At 38.5% G+C, this 16,912-nt stretch overlaps 1 protein-coding gene across 37 annotated transcripts in view; it reads right to left on the bottom strand.

The window, feature by feature from the left end:
• The window catches only part of celf5a (cugbp, Elav-like family member 5a), a 192,045-nt gene that overhangs the window by 62,726 nt on the left and 112,407 nt on the right, over nt 1–16,912 (bottom strand). For 17 of the 37 annotated variants that reach the window (XM_055164599.1, XM_055164598.1, XM_055164618.1 and 14 more), the window contains exon 4: nt 16,452–16,466. The exons of the other annotated variants lie outside the window; for them this stretch is intronic. In XM_055164599.1, coding sequence (XP_055020574.1) covers nt 16,452–16,466 — 15 coding nt within the window. The remainder of the gene's footprint in view (nt 1–16,451; nt 16,467–16,912) is intronic. 37 annotated transcript variants of the gene reach the window in all.

The following is a 16,912-nucleotide window of genomic DNA, read 5'->3' as shown; positions in this document are numbered from 1 at the left end:
CATGGAGATATCAGTTGGCAGGCCCTCCACTAAAAATGTTACGCAGTGCACCTTTAAATCTACAATATTAAAAAAAAACATGAGCTGCAATAAACAAACAGAAGAAAAACTTTTAGTTTGCAACTGTAATGAGTCACTGAAGTTATTAATTCAACCTTTTGCAGCTTAAATCTTATCGTATAGGCAAGAAAATACCCAGAAATTTCCCCCCCTGTAGTAGTGCAAAGAAAATATACACAATAAATATTGACTTAAAAACTGTTTTGTACAAGCTTTCATATATTGAACGATAGGTTGGTATAGGCCTACTGGAGCTACCAAACATCCAGAGGAATGAGGAGCTTGGAGCAGAAGTAATACTTCATAGATATAGCACTTATTTTGATTAAATGTGATATTATGCAAAATTGACTGGGATTAAAAAAATTTTATAACAGTGTTCCATCATCATTATCTTAAACAAACTTGTATTTTGATTGATCCATGCATTTTAGAGAAATTCTGCATTGTTCTGCATTTGAGGCTTGAGTGCTCAGATAATTGTTGTTTTCACCTACCCTCTATCTCTGCCCACTGCTCTGTACTTACTTGCGATTATTATAAAATTTCAGACCTTATGTCATATAAGGTTCACAAATGTCATATGGTCTTTTTTCACCAATAAAATGCAAATGAAATCTGCTCCTTGCAATGGTGAAATGCCATTATGAAGACATGAAGAAATCACACTGTATGATGTCATGGTTGTTTATCTCCTAGCATACTGACAGTGAAGTGAATGGCATTATCACTTTGACACTGTACGTTACAGCTTTTTTTTTTTTTCTTTCAGTCGATGCAATAATGTGCACTGTCCTTCCATTAGTAAAATATACCAGAGTAAAGTTGAATGAGAAAGGACAAAACTTTTTCCAAAGCCATATGCTAATCATTGCACACTGGGAGGCAGATGTTTAGCTGTGGCAGTCCCAGAAGAGAAGAGTGAGACAGAGAGACAGTAGTCACTTTCACTCTTTGTCTGTCTGGTTTGTGCTCTGATCAAAACACATATGAACAAACTCAGACATGGACCCCCGCTATGGGCCCCCTCCCCCTCCTTTTTCTCAGTCTATTTGTTGTCATTTTCATCAAATCTCTCCCGCTGTTTATTGGAATAAATGCATGTCTCTCCAATCATCAAGAGACAAAGCTCAAATTATTCCTCAACCATCATATCCGTTTTGGGGCTTGTGCCAGCTTTTTATTTTAGGGGTAGGCAATAATAAGCACGGAGGCATGCATAAAAATGTCTTGTAGACACAGTGTGTTGATAAAACCACTGAAGCATACGGTTGACTTTCTCATTTGCATTCTGTATGGAGAAAAGCAATTCAAGGTGTGGAATACACTACACTGTAAAAATATGGTGAGATACTGGCAGCTATGGTTGCTAATATTACTGTAAAATGAAAAAAAGTGAGAGAATTTTATATCAGAAACACCTCTTCACAAAACTGTGTGAATTTTACTCAAAGTGTGGTATATAATGCACTGAACTCAATTTAGCAACGTAATATTGGCAGTAGGAGTTGTTGCCAAATTAAACAATCAGGTGTCAGTAAAGGTTTTGTACTGTCTGCTGATGTTTATGCTAATCTTCTGGCAACCAGCTCCCAGTATTTTACCATAGATGTCAGATATTTTTATAGTGCATATAGGAAGCTGAGCTGTGGAGCTGTGGAGTAGCAGCAGTTTAAGCCTGTTCTATATCTGACACAAACATGGACTCCTCTATCAGCAGATGGCCTTTTCCTCTGGCCCACTCTCTCTCTGACAAACCTTACAGTAAGCATTTTAATTCCCTCTGACCTTTACTCATCTCATCCAGGCGCTTTCCCTTCACTGCTCAGGGCCAAAACAAAATGAAATTTGAATTTTTGTTCAGAATAATTTAAGAAGATCCTTTCTATGCAGCGAGCTTTCCGAGATTGAAGCTCTCCCAGTGCCAGGGAACAGAATGGACTTTTTATGATAAGGCTCTCACTGTCCATGTTTGTGTTGCGCTGTTGGCCCTGTGCTATCACATACAGAGTGACGTTGCTACGATGAAGCAGAACTCTGGTATGTGCATGCAAACACAGCATACACACACAACACACACACAAACACAACACACACACAATCCCACACACAACACACACACAAACAAAACACACACGCAAACTCCGATCAGCTCCAACTGTGGTGCGCTGAGCACCAGAGGGCTTTGTGTGCCAGCCTGAGAAATGCCGTGTCAGCACGCACCACATGGAAGTTTAGAGGGGAGGAAAAGCTAAATAGTATGAAAAGAGAGCGTGTGATGAAAAATGCATGCAGGGGAGAGAGGGGGACAGTGGCGCTCACTGCACAGGAAGCTCCTACTTAGCTTTGTATGCACAAGCACCAGTAAATGGTTTAAGACTCCCATTCACACACAGTGTAAGTCCAGGACTAGCCCAGATGCAAAACGTGTCTAGCACCATGGGGAAACCACAGTCGGAGTCAGGAAGAACAAGCTTATGGAACCAAAACATTTGTTTGAGATTTGGTGATATAAAAAACAGTGCAAAACACACACAGCAGGACACAGCACACCTGACAATCTCTGCATTATGAGACTGATCATTTACTGCAATCATTAACTGAATGTCTCCCTCCACTCTTCACCTTTGCCACACACTTCTCCCTTAGAGCTTAGAGACCAAACACCTTAAGAAAAAAAAAGGATTTGTTTTGTTTGGACCAGTGAATAATTTAGATTCAGATTATTGATTAGATTTCCTGTTGTATAAGACTATGTGGGAGATACAAACCAAAGATACTAGCATTTATTTTAGTAGATTCAGCCAGTGTGAAGTGTTATGTGGTTGCATTAAAAAGGCCCATATCTCTTTGAAAGATCAAGAATTTTGTAAAATATTTTCATATATATTCTTTCAAAAACTTAAAGGGCTCATATTACACTATTTTCCAATCTATGTTATAATGTTGTTTCCTAATCAGAAACATACCTGGAGTTGTGTTTTGTTTCATTCACAAGTTTATCCTCACACAAACTCTATAGAATTAGTACTTCTCTCAAAGCACTCTTTTCCACCTTGAGATATTACAGGAGGTACTAATGCAAGAAGTGCTCCACTGTGTTTTTAAACTCCATACACCTTCACTAGAATCATTTGGATAATTTCAGTCCTGGGATTGCCAATCTCTACTGATCTAAAAGTAAAAGGTAGCTGTTAACTATAAGTATGTCACACAAAATGGAAAAGAGCATTCTGAGCTTTGGAAATGCAGATAGACTATTCAAAAAGGATTATTTAATTATTAATTAATTATTTATTTTGAGGATGTAACAACATTATAACAGGGTTTAAAGCACACAAGAGTCAACTTTGTGTAATGTAGGATCTTTAAAAACTTTGACACAGCATTGAAATAGTATAAAACCAACAGCATGATAATAAATCCACATAAAAAACAAAATTTCAAATAATGCTCTCCAGATGATTTTCCCCTTCTAACGCCCCGTAGAAGTCCACAGCTGTATCAACATGCTTGGACATGCCTGAGATACAAAACAGATCAATACATATAAATAAATGATTAGTTGAGTGAGTGAAGCTTTTCTGCTGCTGCCATACATGTTAATGTTTTTAAAAAGCGTTTGCGGTGTAATTTGGAGACAGATTGATGTAAAAATGTGTAGCTGTCAGTCTTCTGTCTTGCTCTGGTGTAATCAAAGAGCTACCATTCGCTCACCAACCTTCACTCACCTCTTTAATCACACTCTGAGCTGATGTAAGGACAAGGAAACACTCTCAATTAGGCACCTGCTGAACAAATCCAGACATTTTACAACCTAAACCTGGGCTGTCCACAAGTAACAAACTCCGACATGTGACTTATTGACTCTGCTATCACTCAGTCTGCCACAGTGTTAACAAAGAAATCTGGCCCTCATTGAAATGCAATTAACCTATTATGCAAAGTCATTCATAAATCAAAGAGTTTACGAAGTGTACCCCGTTACAATCAGCTTTTTTGAATGTAGTATAAACATGGTTATCTAATTTCACTAACTGTTAAGCAGCATGCATGTAATTGGCAGTTAGAAAGGCATTCAATTGCAATACAAATAGTAATATTGAAAAAAAGTGCATTGGAATAAATTTACTGCATGGCTAGCTTTTTTGTTGGAAGTTTAGTCAATCGTGTTATGTGAAAAATGTAAAAAATCCTGGATTGTGTAGTGAGGTGGTTCTTTTTTTATTTTGTTACATGTATATAAGTATTTGAGTTTTTGTGTTCATTTCTTCTTCTTTTCAATCCTCACTGTTTTAGTTTTAAAATGTTTATTCTGTATTTTCATTTAACCATTTAACCATTTTTGGTTATTATAAATATTTAATCTAAAAAAAAAAGATAGAGATGTCCTCCTGGTTGTCATAATGTTATATCATAATATTATTTAGATCTTTACCGATGTGAGGTGTGACGTGGGGCATTTTTTGTTTTGTTTTGTTACATGTATACAATTATTTGAGGTTTTGTGTTTCTTTTTCTTTTCAGTCCTCACTGTTTTAGTTTTTAAATGTTCCATAGACCGTATATATGAGTGGACATAGCTAACACTCTGGTCGCCACGTGCCAAATAGGAAGTTCACCAGGAGGCTCTTCCGGCTCCTTCTGACCCTGGCTCCAATTGACTTACATTAGGATCTTGTCGCCCCTCTCTCTGTAACTGCTGCAGTGAGCCCCGTCATTTTTTATTTTTTTTTGGTATTAAAATGTTCGTATTAACTCGTTCTACATGATCCTGAATTATTTTTTTTTGTGCTATTTTGTCCATCAAAAAATCCTGTTCATAACATACAGCCTGGCTCCAGATTCACTCCTGTAACCGTTAGCCTCCTTTGAGCAGCACTGAACACTATGGGTAACATCACATTCGCTTAGTCCACTTCTTTATACAATCTATGGTTTATTGTCTATTTTCATTTTACCATTTTTGTTATTTTTTTAAAGTATGGACAAATTATAAATACTGAATCTAAAAAACAGAAAAAGATATCCTCATGATTGTCATAACGTTGTATATTATTTTGATCTTTACGGATAGAAACAGTAAACCTCATAAAGCATGAACTTTTGTGGGCAAACGCCTGAGGGCTGAACCCTGGCCTTTGAAGCTGATTGGCTGTGACTTGTGCATGTCTAAATGTGGTATATGAGGCTGCATGCGCTGAGGGTGATGTACTCCTGTGTAGCATGACCACTTACATATCTACATGTAGTTTATGACTGTGTGCATATTCACGTCAGAACGCTTCAAAAGATCCAATAATTTCTCTGCGCGCTTTATTAGGCGTGGAGGCTAGCTCAGGTTATATGAATGAGTGGCATAAGCGAGGGGCGGCTCCATTTCAAATGCCAGTTGGGGCTGTCAGCGTGGCTCCTCACACTGAAGTATTATCTGAAATGAGTTTTCTTCATTTATCATCTTAAAGGGCAGTTGCTTTGCCGCTGATTAGTTTTTGTACACACTTGTCAATTAAAGGTCCCCGGAGCGCTGTCCCCCGATGACTAAAACTGACGTGAACAAAACACGAGACGAAGAGACAGATGCTCGGTAATGCTTGGCTGATATGATGTTGATGAGACAATAGGCCACACACAAACAACATCAAAAAGGAGAGTGTGTGTAACATGTACAATGCTAATCCACAGAGGTAGAACACATTCAATAGGCAAAGTACATAACTACAATACTCTGCTTTTCTTATGTAGCTATATTTAAATTACTGCACAACCATTGCAGTACAGCGAAGGGCCAAACGAAGTATCGTGATTGCAATTGCGAGTACACAATGTGAACAACACCAGGAGTATTAAAGTCTGAGAGGTGTCTAAAGTATAGGAACAACAAGATTTTTCTATAAAGACAGAATATTTTACTGTTTGTAGATAGCATTTTATTGCTTAAATAATTGCAGCCTTTGTGATTTGATACATGTGCCAACTCAAATGGCGATTTTATGTTGTAATATATTGTGCAACCCTAGCACTACTGTCACTACTATTACTATTAACTTGCCAAATGCTTGCTGCTACTACTGCTATAATTGAACCAGTTTTTTATTCTGTATCTTGCCTTTTCTGATATCAGGCTTGCAGTTTTTGTGTTAGAAAAAAGTGCGCGTCTCTTTTCTCGAGTGAAGAGAGCTTCTTGTAGATGCAGTGAATTAGAAAAATCAATGTAAAAAAATCCTTTCGTACAAAGAGGCCAAGTGGAGGCCATCACATTGACCCCATCCACAGGTCTCTATTCCCATAGTTACCGTTGCTACGATACAGGGTTCAGCTCTGCAGGCTCAGGCGGAGGGACCACACTCACCCAGCCTGTCAGGAAAATAGATATGTACAGGAAGACTAACCATGACAACTGCATCTGATCACACTTTGGCATTTACAACTGTTTTCGCCATCTCCAAAGTGCTTTTTGGGTAATGCTTGCAGCCTTTAACATATCCTGAAACGACCTGTCATTGTGGGTTAGCTGAACTGCGTCTAGCACAAGTAAAGGGACAATAATGTCAAAACTACACTGAGCCTCATTGAATAATATATAAAGGCTACACAAACACAGGCTTGTTCTGCAGGGGAAAAACGCTACATTTTCTAACACAAAAATGCACTACACGTAAAATAAAACAACACAACTAGCACATAGTGTGAGTTCAAATCTGGGTTAAACCAGGTCTCACCCAAGCCAAAACTGCTCTGAACCTTAATTTACCAGGGCTAAACTAGGTCTTTGATGAAGTTTGCCATTAAATAATTTACAATCCACCAGAGACAAAACATGTACAGCCCTATAAGGCACAATTACCTAAGATGCAGTACTAAGCAGAGCTGTTGTTTGTAATTATTATTACATTCCTGTTTAATTTAAAAGTCATTGGAAATACATGGGAGACTATGTGCCACTTTCACTCAAGGCAAAAGCATAAACATACTTTTATTTGACAAGGCTTTTCAAACCTGCATGTTCCCTCAGACACCGTTCTACAAAGTGCAATCCAAATGGGACCAATGAATAATATGATACACAGTGCATTTAAAATGATGGAGCAAAGCATGATGGGAGTTTGAATGTAAAATATGAATTAAACATTAATCAAAACAGACATTTCACATGAAGTAGCCCTATTAGAGCAGCCTCGTGTGCTAAATACAAGGTTAGCACTGAATCTCTCCTGGTAGCACCTCAGTATTAAGAATCATTTGAGAGAAAATAAGTGTTGTAAACAGTGCTGCGGGAAATATATTTGAGAGATTTTTTACTACAGCTCGGAGTCTGCTGGGTTTATAGAAAGAGCTCAAGCTGAACAAACCCAAGACAGAATTGCTGCCAAAGAAAGTTTTAGGCAGAACTTTAAGAATATATATTATTAATTCTAGTATTTAGTAATAAACTCTGCATGTAAATCAATATTTTACATAAAATAAAATATAAATCTAAAACAACAATAATAGAAACACTCCATTGACATCCTGTTCAATAATGCAGATTTATTCTCTGTTGCTGGCCCCGCCTCTTCATGAACGCACATTAGCAAAGGATCTTTTTTTTTTTTTTTTTTCATTTTTAACCCAATACATTCAATACACGGATTCTACATTTTCCATACCAACACAAGTACAGAGCTGTGGGAAATTTTCTCAGCACTCAAGCATCCTATGAAGAATGCATCTAAGACAATACAGAATTAATTAAAGCCAGAATGAATCACTCAAAATACAAGTTTGACTAAGATATATAATGAGGGAAAACCAATCATGGTGTAGCCAGACAAACCTAAATGTGTTTGTTTTGTAAGATATTAAGACATTCTGTCTGTGTCTATCACTAGATAAAATTGCTTTGTCTGGAATGTTTCACAGTGCGGCATTAAATCTATCTTCATGGAGACTAAACCAGACCAAGTTACAGGTCAGTTCTGCAGAGAGGCGACCCCATTCACTGTCAGAATGCCTGTTTTTCTAGGTATTTTTGCACTATAAAACCACCTGTATTTGAGTGAATGTAAGGTAGAGCTGTTTAATGTCATACTGTGGAACATTCCAGGCAGAGAAATTACCATATCCATAGAAACAAGTAGGTGATGAAGCCGCAACCAAAAAGTTACACAATCCAAGTTTAAAGACACAACAACAGGATGAACTCGGGTAAATCAGAATTCAAACTAAAATCTGGTTGAGCACTTTCATTACAACCTAATAGCCACTCTTACTCCAAGATTATAAGACTAAACCAGGACACCTCAAAGTCCAAAACAAGACAAGACCTTGATAAAGCAAATGAAAAAATTGCATTGATCTTAAGTGCGACAAAACCATGAATAAATCCGGACAACATATCGACTAAACCAGGACAAAACAAAGATTAATGGTTGGCACTTAGTCTCCCAGTCTGTATTAGAACTCATTTGAAAGAAAATAAGCATTGTAAACACCGTTGTGGGAAATAAATCCTGGAGATTTTTATTACAGAGCTAACTCTTCTTCACGGTTTATTGGTGAAGAAACTGCCCAAGGCTTCGGTTTGGTCTGTGATAGTGGCAGCCCACACAAACACACGCACAAAAATCTGGAGTTAAAGGTGCATGGCGCAACTTTTCTTTTGGTCGAGGTACTTGTCTCCATAGAGATGTTATACCATGGTTTGACATTAAACATATCCATCTAGAACTGATTTATTATTTGTTTCTATTGCTCAGAAACACAATAACTCCTTCTGTACTCTCCACAGATCTGAATTGTAATGTAGCGTAGTGCTGTAACCTGCTTTTCTCCGTTGTGATAGATAACTTTAATCGACACTGCGGAACTTTCTGAACAAAGCTATAACATTTCCATGGAGGCAAACAGGTGGCGGACCCCCTAACTAGAAATGTTACACTGCGCACATTTAAAAGTCAGACTGGAGTGAAGCTGTGGCACCAACACAGAACACTGAATATAAATGACTGGAGCTTCTACCTCGGCTAACCTCGCGCACAGCTTCAATATCACAGTCCTCCCCCCAAAGGTAAACCATCCTGCTAAGCAATCCAACAAAATGTGACCCGCCGCTCCCCGTGTAAGAGAAAAACTAACCCCTAAGACAGTGTGGCGGGCGGGAAGAAGAACGGAGAGGAGGCCAGCTCAAACGCAGCGTCTCAATACACAGAGGTAATTGTAACCTTCTGCATTGGAGGACAGTTATTAGAGAAGTCACAGCCGTCACTCGACCGACCTGACGCTATAAGTGCTTAGATGCAGCCTGCAGAAAATACACACACAGGGAGAGAGCTGGGAAACAAATACCAAAATATAATATAATAGTGTTTCTACAATTTCCAATTCAATTTCCTCTCCCTGACCCGCGGTAACAAGAGAAATCAATGCAGCCGCCAGTAAAACATTCTCAATTGAAAGATGCAATAACTTTTTGGAGAGAGGCATAAGCAAAGGCTGGATCTTTGTGGAGGAAAATTGCAAAGTAAAATTCATAAAATGCCCACTACCTTCAGCAGAATTTGAAGTAAAAGCACGTTTAAAGAAGACTTGTCCTTCAAGCAGAAATGCCTCACAGCGCTGTATCGTCAACAGGTGAAAAATCTGTTCTGAGTGCAGGAATATTGAGGTTTGTATTTTAAGGTCTTATATTACGTATGCACAATTGACTCTTGTGAGCTTTAAGCCATGTTACAATGCTGTTACATCAAAAACATACCTGGAGTTGTGTTTTGTTTCATTCACACATGTTTGAGTAATCCTTTATTATTAGTCTGTCTACATCTCCAAAGCTCAAAATGCTCTGTTCCACCTTGTGATATCATGTACTTGCAGTTTGCAAGTTAACAACTACCTTTATCTTTTGTTAAGTAGAAATGGGTAATTCCTAGCCAGGCAGACGCCACCTAGTGCCTCTGCTCAATGTCATGTCCCTCCAGCAACTAGGTCAGGAATTGGAATACACTAGACTGTTTGCAAGAACCCCGAAAGTGCGAGTCCGGGCACCAGCCAATCAGCGAAGAGCCATACAGTCTGTTGGCAACGATTACCGAGATTGAGGATTAAAAGCCAGAACAAAGAGAATGTTTGGTGAATTTTATCAAGGGGAAAGACATTATTGCCCTTCTTGGGAAAAGCTTAATATACCAGTTAGCCTCGTTAGTGGTTCAGGTTGTTTTTTGTTTTTTTTTGGAACAACATCATCCATATTAGTATTAGTATTAGTACACCCAAAGTGAAACTCTCAGAATAGTAATATTATTCAAACATTATCCTTTCCAATGACCGAAATAAAGTGCCTACAGAATCTGTTATAAAATTGTCAATCAGCAAAATCCTGCAACTCTTCCTCTGCAATAGAAGAAAGCTTTGCAGCAAAATAACAATATTTTTTTCAGTGTGTATTTTATTTCAGTCTTGATATTTTAGTGACGACTGTGGGCGCACCAACATGTGGATAGAGTTGTTTGGACTTGTCTACACGGCTTCATCGGAGCACACAGTGGCTGAAACAGTGGCAGTCTTTATCTGTGTTTCATTGTGCTGTCAACTCACTTTCAGAGCTGTTGTGGCTGGATCGTGTGTGACAGTGCTCAGTATGCGCTCCTCTGGTCTCGGGGCTATCTGCTCACACCACATTTTTATAGACAAACAAAGGACCGCTTTCATACTGAGGGTCGGAAACAAGTGGAAAAGAAATCTAACTCTATATATTGATAATCAAAGCAATGGACAGCTTTATCTGATAACCTTTAACCATGACTGCTATAGAGCTATAATCTACACACCCATGAATTATTATTATATGTTTGTTTTTTGTTTTTTTACTGAATCCACTAGCATTGGTTTGGTCAAAATAACTACACAAAGCTGCTGCATCCTACTGTACGTGTATCACAGCTAAAGACAAAAAAAATCCAAACAGGGTCAGTACAGAGCAGTGGGTGTGTATGGGTTATATAGAAAAAATTTGAACTTTCAGAGCAATGGTGTCTTGAATGTGGGAAAATAAAGCTTAGTAATATACACATGAATCAGTCTCTGATCATGTTATCTCATGGTTAAAACTCTTGAAATCAATTTAATAATATGTCTCCTTTAATATCATACGTTCATTTAAAGCAACAACAGTTTCTCGATATAGGAATTTGTCCATTTCAGCTCCTATTGTATTTTTGAATTAGGTTTACCAAAAACAATACAGTATAAAGGCACAAAAAGCCCTCGCCAACAAAGACATATTGCTGCAGTACAACCATTTACCGGATCCTATTTGGAGGAGAATACCACTGCATTTGACCTCTGACCTGTCTCTGTAAATCTATTAACAATTAGCCTGCCCTTTTTGCCACAGGGCTCTCAGACTCCTTTCATGCTATAGCTCCACCATATTGTCCCTCTCCAATGAAACCTCCCCATGCTTGTCTCCCCATCACACAAAAGGGCCCCTTCTTCCCCCGTACGTCCGAGGAGAAATGGATGAAGGTGAGTCACTGGCCATAGACGGGAGAAAAAGGCCAAACAAGTGAAGCGTGAAAGTCTGGAAATTCTCCCCAGCAAAAGAAAGCTTTCAGGGTGCAGAAAATGGTCAAATGTTATTTCTCCTCTGCTTTTTTCCACACACAAGGAAACTTGAAAAGCTACAGTTACAGCTTTAGTGACCATCCTATTTCAAAATGGAGGTCTTTTCAGATGTTGCGTGCCATTTTGACCACCTGGGATTCTCTCTCTCTCTCACTCTAGCCACATGAAACGGTGGAAAGCTTTTTGAGAGATATGCCATCACGTACGCCTGCTTTAGCCCTATAGCCACAGCTTAGCCCAAACCCATGCAGGGAAGCTATCTGCCGCAGCTTGACGTCCTATGGGTTCTTGTGTGAGTAAGTCCACCATCCACTCTCCCTCCTTCCATCATGTTTTAGAGGCTTTATCTGTGCATTGATATTCAAGATGTTATTCCAGAAGATGACACCGTCTTCATATGTCTTTCCTTTTTAGTCGTGCGTTTGTACATTAGCATAGTATAAATGTCATTAAATGTAGGTCTATGAGCTTAACACAATGGAGTAGAAAACGTATTGTGAGGATAATGGACCAGGAAAACAATGACTATGGTGGTGTGGAGCTTTCTTGACCACTGTTTATATCTCAGGGGTTTTGAGATACAATGCAGTACAATTATTTTGTTCTTTAGAGTCTAAATGTAGTCATGACATCACTATTTGCTGGGATGTAACAATAACCAAAATATTGTGATATCGTATCATCAAAAGTCTCACAATAATATTGTGGCTGTCACAATATATCGAATTACAAGTTCCTTTGCATAAATGCATGGTTTTATTGTAGCAACAGCTTGTGAACATCAGAAACTACATGTCCCATGATTCATTTCACTGCAGACAACATGAATATATGTTTTTTTACTTGAATTCTTGGGGTTATGACAGAAATAATTCACACCAAAATCTTGTGAAGGTAATTTAAATGCAAAAAAGCGTCCTATCTAGAATTATATTAGTCTCAAATCAGTATCGCAATAAATATCATACTGAGAGATTTGGATCTTGTTGCATCCCTACTATTTGTTCAATAGGCCTTTTGTTATTCACATTACATACAGTTAAATCTTACATCAATTTATTGGACTGTGCTCCATCTTTGCTTCCTCAATGTAAATTTTCAAAAGACAATGCAATCAGTGTTGGAGCTCCATCGTATCCTGTGACAAATACACTGGGACCCTCAGCAGAAGCAGCAGCAGAGATTGCCATGCAGAACAGTGCGGTGATGAAATGACTGTGAAGAGGCAGCACTCACTTAATTGTCTCCACAACAGTTTTGCTCCATCATATTCGAGCGGTTAAACAGGAGCTGGAGCTGTGTCCTCTGTATCAAACCCTCATCCCATCACACTCCCAGGACTACTGTCTTCGCCCATCACTGAACGCGACAATAAGCGCTTAGCTGCTCTACAACTCCATGACAACCATCTTGGAAAGGTCCCCAGAGACTTCCTGCTGTCATTTAAAGTCTGCATTATGCAAATACAACTTAAAGACAAAAATGTATGCTTCTTTTTAACATTTTTTTTTAGTTAAACCTCCTCCCCACATCTTCACACGTCATGAGACAATTTCGACTTGTCCTTGGCTCAAAGGCAGAACTACTTGAAATGCCTTTAGATTTGGTGCGCCCACATCAAAGCCAACCGGAGCTTATTTTTCGAGTATTTTGCACCCTGAGGCAACAAGCTACTTCTGAGGTTGCTGTATTCCCAATAAATAGCTTGGTTTTCTTTTTTCGTAGATCCCAGCAAAGCACCATCTAAAAGGGAGTTGTGGTTTTGGGCCTGGGTGCGCTCCACTCCACCAGAGGTACGGCGGCCGGCAGGAATAGCGGTTTATAATGGTTTTGCCGATTGCTTTCCTAAGGTGTTGCACAGTCCACCCCTGAGTGCATGCAGGTATCAGAGCGGGCTCACGGGGTTGACTTCGAACATCAAACTGCTCTTCTGGGCGTTTGATGGCCTGCCGTGTGATGTATCGCGCGATTTACACGCTCCACGCTTACTTTCATCCATCGGCTGTCTTGGGAAAACATCTGCAATATACTCCATAGGATGCAGGGAGGTACATGGGGTTTTAAGTTGAACTACATGCTTCTAGGAGTAATTTGTGAGATGTTATTATCATGTTTGCAATGTCATGAGATATAACCCTTTTTGTAATTTATTTCTGGGTCTCGGATGACATCATGACATTCAATAGGGTAATACGACAGAAGGCGGCAGTTAAAGTAGGTATTGTTAAAATGTTGATTTCTGTTGTAATAGCAAGTTTTACATCTAGGCACTAATATGAATTTACTTTTGAGATATTTCATAAAAATACAATGTTATCTATATAGGGAATGCTAGTTCTTCCCCCCATCTGGGATTATGATATCATCACATTCTACCATCTTAAAACAACCAATAGGTTGTATTGATAATCACATAGCAGCCCACTATTGACTTTTAAGACTTAAATTAGAAGAAAAACTGATCTTGAGATTATCAACTATTTTTTTCTGCATGACAACCTGCGTACAGTAAAACATTAATATGATAGCAGAGACATGAGGCAAAAATGAAGTATAATATCCCAGGATTGCGCCAGACCTCCTAGCAACACTACTTTTGGTCTATTACCCTACAGATTATTTATAGCAATTTGACCATTAAGTTATTAAGTGCAAATAAATATTTAAGCACATTTGATAAAAGCAGACCTATTATACAAAATTGTGTTTTTTGAGTCTTTTCATCATGTTATAGTTGTTTCACCTTACCATTTACACTCTCAAATTTGTACCTGTGCATATTTGAGCAATCTTTAATCAATTCTTTTCAAGACATCATATTGCTGATCAACTCCCATTTTTACCATCCCCGGCATATGTCCACTTCTCTGTATTTACTTCATTTTCTACTTGTATTCTCTTAATCGGTGATACACATAGGATTAAACGGTGTGCATAGTAATATTGGTACAAATGAAAAAATCTGCTTCTCGGTATTGTGATTTGCCTCTTTCCATTGGAGTTGCTGATTGATTTTTTCTGTTCACAATTATGGAGATGTTAGTTGCCATTGGGTACCATGGTTTTCTAACACGGAAATCAGCTAATTTGTTCCTTTTATCAAGTCATTTTAGATGATTATTGCGATTTAAAATGTCTAAATGATAGCATAATGATCCATGGATGTCATAGATTCTAACTACATAGTAGATACAAACACAATATGTCTTCTTGAACAACATTAAAACGGTTTTATATGTATGGACAAACTTATCTGAACAAGTCACTGTTGAAATGCTTGACTTCCTCACACTTGCTTGTGGTGATGTACTTGGTTCTTTGTGTAATGGCTGCTGCAGCAAGCCATGATGCCTCAAAGAGCACAACATCCTTCATTCACCAAGGCTTGCTGTGATTAGTCCTGTGCCTTAAACCATATATAAAAATTCATTTCAAATGTCTTTTAAAAACCATAAAACATCCACGCTGACTTCAGGCTCACTTGCTGTAGGCTATCGCTAATCAGTTCACTCTATGCTCCATTTAGCCTCTGTGTCATTAACGATAATACAAATAAAATAAGTGTTAGGCACTTTAGATTTTTCCGTGAATCCTCTCCTCACCAACTGTCAATAATTCCTACTGATTTTTCCCCCTGTTTCCCACGCTCGCAGTGCATTTGTGCTGAACAAATTCCAGTTAATTACAAGGCAAATGGTACAAAATGTGCTCTGTGACCATTATAATCCTGTTTGCCATGCTCAGCAAGGATGCATCACTCTTCACACCCACACAAACACTTGCACGCTCCGGCAATGAAAATACTGATACAAAGAGTCCACTTATAATAAACTACACTATCTTCTCACCACACACACACACACCAACTGTGCAACCTCTGTTACAATAGATTTTGGACACTGTCGAAAATGTGAATGAAAACAGAATGCAATGATGAGCAATTTTCTATGTATCTGATGTTAGGATTTCAGAAAAAAAGCAGCACGTCTTATATAATGCTTACATATATCTAACAGGAGGACTTGATGAAGTATTCAGATCAAGGAATTAATTCCCCTTTTTATTTTTATGGGAAGATCCATCTGTTTAATCACCCAAACACATGTTCTGTTGAGGATACACACGAGGTTATATAAGGTTTGCTGCATTCGATTGTGATTTGAAAGTTTCTCGTTGGCCCAAACTTCTTCAGAAGTAAAAGGTTGTACCTAACACTTGTTTCCAAGCACAAGAGATGTACGGTCTAATGTGTTAACACAGATGTTGAATTTCCACACTTTGCACTACCCTCCTTTGACTTTGACCAATATTGTGAAATAGTGGTAGTATTCCGGCAATGGGAGCTTTAATGAAAGGTTCTGCGTGGAGGCATAGACGCTTGGTTGGTCTAATGAGATCCCTAACTGTTTGTGCCATCTGCCCGACCCAAGTCACGACATTAACTATGCATCCACGCTAGAATCAGACCTATCTGTGATGAAGAAACCCTCATCTCCACAGTGCCAAAAGCTGACGCGCAAACAAACAAATGCATACTTCACCAAATCCCAAACATTACTTCAGCACTCTCAATTGTAATGGCTTTCGGGAGGCTGTGACTATGCATCACACTCAAGAACAAGGATTACACTATTGGGCTAAATAGTGCATTAGTTTAGTGATAGCTGCAAATGTATGTACACAATAAAGAAGGTTCTGGTTTTCTATCTATAATGCGTAGAATTAAACAGATCTAGGACTTAAATTAATTGTTACTTTAATGTTACATTTCTACATGCTATCCCTCCCACGGTTTGGTTTTTGTCCTCATTTACCTCTTACCTCTGGAGACTGGAAGGAAATATGGAAGTCTGCGCCTCTACACTTGACTCAAAAATGGACTATAAAGTTTCTGGTGGTGAGTCCATCACTTGATTGTCTTCAAGGAGATGTTATTGCTTTGCCTAGAATAGTCCACAGTATGGCATTAAATTATCTGTCTTCATGGTGACAAGCAGATTAATGAAGGTGACTAAAGATGGCTAAGTTATAGGTAAGATCTGTGGAGAGGTGAGCCTGCTAACAGTAAGAATCCATGTTTTTCTAGATCTAGTGATCTGCATGAATAGATTCCAGCTTGCATGTACCCTGTCTAGTAATGCCAACAAGCCAAAAAAGATTTTGTTTTCATTCAGTTACTAAAAAACAGATCTTATTTTATCTACCTATTGATTGACATAGGAAATTGAACATACTTACTGTATTGCGCATA

This window comes from Boleophthalmus pectinirostris, unplaced genomic scaffold, assembly GCF_026225935.1.
Source record: "Boleophthalmus pectinirostris isolate CB_2022bp ecotype Guang Dong unplaced genomic scaffold, ASM2622593v1 HiC_scaffold_7, whole genome shotgun sequence".
Lineage (NCBI taxonomy): Eukaryota > Metazoa > Chordata > Actinopteri > Gobiiformes > Gobiidae > Boleophthalmus > Boleophthalmus pectinirostris.
The sequence above is the reverse complement of the archived record's forward strand: the minus strand, read 5'-3'. Positions and strand labels throughout refer to the sequence as shown.